The 7,898-nt window shown below is 61.4% G+C and overlaps 1 protein-coding gene across 1 annotated transcript in view; it reads left to right on the top strand.

Annotated features, from left to right (window-relative positions):
* TBX1 (T-box transcription factor 1) overlaps positions 1 to 7,898 on the top strand; it is a 12,088-nt gene that overhangs the window by 1,476 nt on the left and 2,714 nt on the right. The window contains exons 3-8 of the mRNA XM_085302753.1: positions 15 to 158; positions 3,422 to 3,523; positions 4,733 to 4,904; positions 5,029 to 5,184; positions 6,759 to 6,826; positions 7,044 to 7,144. Coding sequence (XP_085158879.1) covers positions 15 to 158; positions 3,422 to 3,523; positions 4,733 to 4,904; positions 5,029 to 5,184; positions 6,759 to 6,826; positions 7,044 to 7,144 — 743 coding nt within the window. The remainder of the gene's footprint in view (positions 1 to 14; positions 159 to 3,421; positions 3,524 to 4,732; positions 4,905 to 5,028; positions 5,185 to 6,758; positions 6,827 to 7,043; positions 7,145 to 7,898) is intronic.

Below are 7,898 nucleotides of genomic sequence, written 5' to 3'. Positions count from 1 at the left end.
ACCGTCTCGGGCTGCTCGGCGGGGGCGGCCGCCGCCGCCAAGGCGCCCGTGAAGAAGAACCCCAAAGTGGCCAACGTGAGCGTCCAGCTGGAGATGAAGGCGCTGTGGGACGAGTTCAACCAGCTGGGCACCGAGATGATCGTCACCAAGGCCGGCAGGTCAGTGCGGCGCCCGGGGCCGGGCGCCGGGCGCGGAGCGCGGCCGCGGAGCGCCGGGCCGAGGGCTGCAGTCATCTGAGCCTCCCGTTTCTGCCGCGGCAGAAGCCGCGAGTTCTTGCGGATCCGGAGGCCTTGGGTGCTATGCGGAAGAAAGTGCAGCTTTGGGGGGGCCAAAAGCCAACGTTAGCGCTTCCCCGAGTGGACGGGGGAGCCTGGCCGCGCTGTGCCTGCGGACTCCGCGGTGCGTTTTACCGCGCTGAAAAGCGCTCTCTGCGCCGGCACTGCCGGCGTTTTCGGCTTTGATTACCCTGCACGGGCTGTCTAACCGGACGTGCTTGCGAAGGGCACTGTCCTTCCCAGAGGGGACAGCCAGGAGCGAAGAAACAACAAACGCGAAAATCCCGCGGTTTAATGGTTTTCTTCTATGGCGGGGGCAGATTTTCCTTTTCGGCGGGGACTGCAAACAGTAAAACAGCTCTGGCTGTTTTACACCCCGAAACCTCCCCCAGGAATATTGTATTTCCCGAATATCGAATAACGAGCTCGGGCTGCGCACAGCTCGCCTCGGCCTTGCTCCGGCCCGGCTCGGCTCGGCTCGGCGGACGGGGCCGGGCCCGCTCCCGGCCGGGAACAAAGGAAGCGGCTGATCTGGCCGTGTTAGAAATGAGCAAAACATCTGGGAGGAAGAGGGGGTGGTAATGAGGCTTGTTAATTAACCGCGTTTAATTGCGATCGTCTGGGAGCGCCTTTGCTGCGGGAGCTCGTTGCAGGGCTGGGACGGAGCTGCCGCGGCTGCCGCTTCCCCGCAAACGCTGCCTCCTGGGGTGCCGGCTGCGTTGYTCGGGCTCTGTCTTGTTCCCTTGATTTAAATCGACACGGGGAGGAAGGAAAAAAAAAAAATTACAGAAAAAGAATTTTGTATGTTTCCCCGGTGATCGCTCTCGCCGAGCCGCGGAACGGCCGCAGGGGCGCTGCCGCGGTGCCCGGGGGGCGAGGAGCAGCCCGGGCTCCGCTCCGAGGGGCCCAGCGACGCTGCTGCGGCTGCTCTCCCTGCGGCGATTTCGAGACTCCAGAAGGTGGGAAAAACAAGTATACTTATATATATACTTGCATACTTAGAAAAAGAGCATTTTATTATTTAAAACGTAATAATAATCTCGGTGCCCGATGATAAAGCAGCCGGTGGCGGGGCCGGCGTTGCGGCGCGTTGGTGCGGGAGCCCGGGGGCGACTGGCCGCGGAAAGCGCCTTCCGCGGCGGCCGTCGCCCTCCGCTGCGCGCCGCTCCGCGCCCCGGCGCGCAGCGGCTCCGCGCGGCCCGCGGGAAGGGCCGCCGAGGCTCGAGGCGGCGGCTCTCGGCAAGCAGGAGCTCCTCGGTCTGGCTCCCTTCGCTCTGCCGGGACAGAGCGGAAGAGTTGCAAATGGCTCCAAAAGGGAACTAACTTGGTTCAAACCGTGGGGCTTTTCTTTTCTTTTCTTTTTTTGTTTGTTTGTTTGTTTTTCCCCCCGTTTATTTAATGACACTGACAAATCTCTGGGCAGGCGGGTAAAAACAGAAGAAAGCGGGGTAAAACCAGCAGGAAAAGGCGCAGGGAAGACGCTGCGAAGCCTGTTCTCTCCCAGCGCCCCTGGGCTGGCCCTGCTGTTTGTCTAGGTGGGTCTTATCAACTCGGGTTGTTTGTTTTAAAACTGCGTTTTAAAACAAGAAACACCGGAACTGGAGCTAATGGGGGCTTTTACACCTTTAAAAATAATAATAACAGAAGGGGTGTCTGGAAATGTTCTCCTGGGTTTGCTAAAGCGTTACAGAGAGGGAGGCAGAGCTGCCCGGCGCCAGTGCTGCCCGGTAGCGCCGGGCCCAGGGTGGAAGGAGCCGCGCGGCCGCGGACGGGGGCCCCCACGGCCCTGGGTGCCCTGGCTGTAGGCTAAGGCAGCCTTCCTCGGTGCAAAACGGCAGCAGCACAACCAAAAAAGCCCTCGAGAGGCGCAGAGCAGGTCCAGCGGGGCACCTCGCGAGTGGGCCGGGGGGGAGTCGCGGGTCCCGGCTTTTGTGGAGTTATTTTTTCGGGGGCGTGTTTGGAGTTTGGTTTTTCAACGGTTCAATYCTCCTTCCCGTAATATCTCCTGCTATTGCTGGCTTGGGTTTCCCGGCCGGGTAAAGAATATATCAAACAAAAGCGAAGCCGTAACGGGAGCCGACACGGGGGCGCATCTTCGGCGCGGCCCGGCCCCGGCCGGGGGGGCTCTGGCCCCTTCCCGGGGACCAGTCCTTTCCCATTTCGCTCGCAGTCCCTGGGAAAAAATGTGTCTCGGGTTGTGAGACCCCCCCCCCCCCACACACACACACACCCGGAATGTGTGCCGGGGGAGGGGGGGCTACATGGAGCAGCGCCCCAGGGCAGCCCCGGCGGCGCGGCCCCCTCCAGCCTCTTGTCTGGGAGGCGGGAGGCCCCGGCCGCCCTCCGCTTTCCTTCGCTGCGCACAACGGTGCGGGGGCCCAGCCCGGCCCCACCGGGCTCCGGCAACGAAACGGGCCCGGGAAGGGGCTCGCCGGGAGATGCCCGGGGCCGGCCGGCTTGGCGGGGTGCGTGCGCCCCCTCCTCGCCGCAGGGACGGTGCCCGCGGGATGCCCGCGGGCTCCMCGCATACGCTGCTGTTTTTTAATTACTGCTTTAAAGCGGGCGCAGGTTTTGGGGAGCTGCAGAGGTGGGAGCTCGTCTGCCTCGGGTCGCACGCAGGCAGGACCGGAGCGGGCGCCCCGGGGTGCGCGGATGGAGCCCGGGGGACGCTTTACCTTGCATCTGCCTTACAGAGAGCAGCTGGCAAGACGCGGAGAAAGCAGGGAAAGAAACTCTTCCACCTGTGTCGTCCCCCCCCCCCCCCCCCCCCGCAAAGGGCAAGGCAGCAAAGCTTTATCCCCCCCCTGCCGTTGCACCCCGCCGGGCGGGTGTTTTGCGTGTGCCACACAGGCCGCCCCGTCGGGCGCGAGGAGCCGGGCGGCGGAGCCGGCGGAGAGGCAGCGCCGCCCGGGCTCGTCCTTCGGGGCGCCCCTGGGGCCGTGGGGCACAGCTGCCCCGCGCCGGCCGGTGGCTCCTAACGGCGCCTGGGGAGCGCAAAGCGCCGCTTCGGGCGCACGTCGGGGAGCGGGAGGGGAAGGGCCGCGGGGCTCCGGCCCGGCTGCCCGGGGCGCCCCGGGCGGGGGCAGCCCCTCGGGGCACCCGCCCGCCCCGAGCTCAGCTCTCCCCTTCTCTCCTCTCCGTGCCAGGCGCATGTTCCCCACCTTCCAGGTGAAGATCTTCGGCATGGACCCCATGGCTGACTACATGCTCCTGATGGATTTCGTCCCCGTGGACGACAAGCGATACCGGCAAGTAACGCGGCGGGCGGTGCTCGGCGCTGCCTGCCCCGCGCGGCGGCCGCTGCCGGCCGCGGGGCCGGGGCGCCCGGAGGAGAGCAGACCGGTGCCGGCCGGGGACGCGGCCGCCTGGGGCTCTCGGGAGCGGGTTTCGGGCCGGCCGCGGCGCGGATCCACCGTGACCCCCTTGAATTTCGTGCAACGACAGAAGGGGCCGGGCGCAAGCGGGCGCACATCCTGCGCGGGGGCAGGCACAGGAGCCCGCGGCCCGGCTGCCCCCGTCGCACCTGGGACACGTGTGTCCCCCCAAAAGCCGGAGCTGCTCGGAGGGGGCAGGTGGCACCGTCGGGGCCGGCCCCGCGGCAGTGCCCACCTGGGGCGCTCGCTGGCTGCGTGTTTGGGAGAAGAGAGCGGGTTTTGTTCTTTGGAAAGTCCCCGGCCGCCCGAGCCGCGAAACCCTCGGCCTCGGAAACGGCGACTCGCAAGTCAGCGGTGCGGCCTGATTTGCAACTCCTTTAATTTTAAGACAGTGAAAGGCGCATTATGCATTTAGCTTCAGATCAGGACGCCTAACAGGCAGCGTGCGTATGAATCGCAGGGTCCGATATATAAATATTTAGACAGATATCCAAATTCTCAGGGCGTCCTAGAAATGTTTGCTTGTCAAGGGAAGTAGGATATATAACATCCAATTGAGTATATCTTTAAAAAGTAATGTTTCTGCTCGAGTCCAATGGTGTCTAATTCCCCCTGTACAAACACTGGCTTTTAAAGTAAACACGTGTATAGAAGATTGGTTTCTCTGTTTTAAATGTTACTGTTGAATATGTACTTTGAAAGAATGAAACAAGGCTGCTAAACTCTGGACCTGCTATTAATCTGCACATAAATTTCCACTCTTCACTTAGAGCCAGAATATTACTGTATAGAGGGCCCCTTTTCACTTTTTTTTTTTTTCCGAGCGGGAGGGGAGCGTTTGTGGCTTCTCTCCCAAATCTGTACAGGTAGCTATAAATTCCCTCGGTCCCGCAGATTCCTTTCCGGTCCCATCTGATAAAATATCGTTTCCCCCCGATAACGAGGGCGGCTGCCGGGAAGCACTCGTGCCCCTCGCGTCCTTAGGAAGCGGCAGCGCCCGGGGAGGGCAGCCGCGCCGTGCCGTGCCGCGCCGTGCCGGCCCCGCGGCGCCGCGCGGGCTCACGGCGTTTTCTCCGCCGGCAGATACGCCTTCCACAGCTCCTCCTGGCTGGTGGCCGGCAAAGCCGACCCCGCCACCCCCGGCAGGGTGCACTACCACCCCGACTCCCCGGCCAAAGGGGCGCAGTGGATGAAGCAGATCGTTTCCTTCGATAAGCTCAAGCTGACCAACAACCTGCTGGATGACAACGGGCATGTGAGTGCCGGCGGGAGCAGGCGCGGAAGCCGCCCGCCGCGGCCGCCCGCTCCCGCGCCCCGCGCGCCTCTCTCCATGCTCCGCCTGGATCAGTTATTGTCTCCTTGCTCGTTTTATCATTCAGATCATTTTGAACTCCATGCACAGATACCAGCCGCGTTTTCACGTGGTCTACGTGGACCCCCGGAAAGACAGCGAGAAATACGCGGAGGAGAACTTTAAAACCTTCGTGTTCGAGGAGACGCGCTTCACGGCCGTGACCGCCTACCAGAACCATCGGGTGAGCGGGGCCGGGGCAGGCGGAGAAGCCCAGCCCGGCGCCGGGCACTGGCTGCAGCGGGGGCGCTGGGCGCGAGAGCGGCGCGGGGCCGCCCCGCGCTGCGCCCCGCGGAGCGCCTCTCCCCGCTCCTCCGGCCTCCTTAATCCCCCCCTTTCCGCCCACCCGTTGCCCCGCCAACAGCCCAGACAAGCAGGTGATGCATTGACAGGGAGCAGATGGTCGCCCGGCTGCGCGGGCGCTGGGGCGCGGGGCCGGGCTGCGGGTGCCCACCGGAGGCGGCGGGGCCGGGGCTATTCCCTCCTCCTCCTCATCTGCTAAACCCATCCTCGGGAGCTCGAGGAACCCAATAGCCGGGGGAGCTGCCGCAGAGCCGCGCTGCTGCACACCGAGGAAGCGACGGGAGCCGCAGCCCTGCCGTTCCTGCCTCGCCGCAGACTTCCCCGGGCCCAGGGGGACCTCATTACCTATGTAAACCCGAGACCCCACTAGTTGGGAAACTACAGGCTTCCCGCTGCGAAATGTCACTCACAATTTGTTTGGATAAATCTGTGATTTTACTTTTCCGGGCTCCCTCCTCCCTCCCGGTCTGTTCCTCTCCAGAATACAATTATACCGGGGGGGGGGGACAACTCCCTCTCCCCTAATCCGATGCGGATTTCTGGGCAGCAGTTAATCCAATTGCTTCTTTAAATCGCATCAGTGTAATGCAAAGAGCAGGAATCCCCGTTGCTACTGCAAACGCCGTTTCATAGCAGGGGTTTCTCAGCACGGCCTGGAAACCGTTGTCCGTGCTCTGCACCGATGCTGCGGGCCTGTCCGAGGGGCCGAGCGTCTCGGCCATCCCCATGGCGATTTGTGCAGTTGCTCCTGAACAGCCAGCAGCGATGCCACTTTTTGCAATAGCTGTGAGCAAACCTCTCCGGAGAGGTCCCCCAAAATTTGGGAGCTGGCCGCATGTGACCTCCCTGCACCGCCCAGGCCGGCTGCGCCTTTAAGGGGCTCCGAGTCTCTCCTCGGCTGGCATTTGCCTGATGGCTCCAGACAGCTGCTCTTTCTCTCCTGCTTTCTATCAGTTTGACCTCTAAGGCTGGAACTGTCACTGAGGGGCTTAAAGTTTGTTTTTCAACCCATTCCGGAAACTCACAATCACATACTTTATCCGTGGATTTACTTAAATATAGAAAATGTCCTGCCTTCTTCCTGGCGAATTAAATAAATACATAAGTATGATTTATCCAGTGATTTGTCTTAGTTGCTCCAGTGTTGACCCATATAATGTGGCATTTTCTTACAAGTGCATTTACACAGTTTTTGCAGCTGACTTGGGCTGCCTCTCCCTTCGCCTTGAACTCGTATTAGATAGCATCCTACCCTGCATTTTCTACCACAGGGTAGCCCGTGTTTGCACTCTGTGGCAGAGCATGCCCTGGCAGGGCCCTGGCTCCCAAGGCCACCCGGGCCCTCCCCCTACACCAGGAACTGACCCCCCAAAGCCTGGTTGGAGACACACTCGTCACCTAACCAGGGAGTCCTACATGTGCYGCTCAGAGACTGTTCCCTGCTTCTCCTTACAGATCACGCAGCTCAAGATCGCCAGCAACCCTTTTGCCAAGGGATTCAGAGACTGCGACCCTGAAGACTGGTAAGGCTGCTTCATCGCTGACTACAACTAGCCCTCTCTCGCCTCCAGTTTAGCATATACACCTGCCCAATTTACACTTATACAAGACCTGCATCATGTTCAGCAGGCACCAGGTCAGGCCTCGTTTGCCAACTGCAGCTCACAGCTATGCTGCAGCAGCACATGCACATGCCCGTTTGGCTGGAGTGATAGCTCCATATCACTTCTCCTTTTCCAGGCCCAGGAATCACAGGCCCGGGGCCCTTCCTCTCATGAGCGCTTTTGCCAGATCTCGGAATCCAGTGTCTTCCCCCGCGCACCAGAATGGGACGGAGAAAGGTGAGTGCCGTGAGCGGCTGGGCTTCTCTGCTCCCCCCTGCTGTGGCTTATGCAGCCGGCACCACGTGTGCTGGGAGCCAGCCTTGCTTGCAATGCTGGGGCACAGCTGCCTGCAGCGGGCACACAGCCCTGCATGTCCCCGCTGCTAACATGCTTTGTGCTGATGTCTATTTTCTAAATAAAAATAGCCATGTTTTTAGCCTAACTCACTCTCCATAGGTCCAAAGCACTCACTGCTGTTGTGCTTAAGCATGAGGGAAAGCAGTGAAGTTCAAAACGCATTACCCTTTTCATTTAGTGTCCCATTTTAGACTTTTTGGCCAAARCTTTAGCTTTTCAGGCAGAAATGCAGCAAGGGCCACTCGGACTGCCTTGCATTGCCCTTTGAAAGCAGCCCAGCAGCTTGCTCAGGGCAGACCCGCTCCCACACAGGAGCCGCAGTCGGGTCTAGCAGCACACCCCTGYCCCTCGACTCCTTTTCCATTACGCAGAGCAAACAACTGCAGAGACAACCGGAGGCCTTCCTTCCAGCACACTCGGGGCTCGTAAAATAAAGGGAAGTCTGTATTTGTTTAGCGTTACACAATTGCAAAAATCTCAGGCGTGTACCGACTTGTCAGTCGGTCCAGCCCCGTTTATCGCAGTCGGAAGGTGCTGCCCCACGGCCCGGTTGCCGCTGCCGCACGCTGCCTCCGCCAGGCGCGCCGCTACCCCCGCGCAGGGCGCTGCGCCGCGGGCCGGGCCCGAGGGCGGG

The sequence above is a fragment of the Rhea americana genome, unplaced genomic scaffold (genome assembly GCF_003343005.1).
Source record: "Rhea americana isolate MKP2758 unplaced genomic scaffold, rheAme1 scaffold_191, whole genome shotgun sequence".
NCBI lineage: Eukaryota > Metazoa > Chordata > Aves > Rheiformes > Rheidae > Rhea > Rhea americana.
The sequence above is the reverse complement of the archived record's forward strand: the minus strand, read 5'-3'. Positions and strand labels throughout refer to the sequence as shown.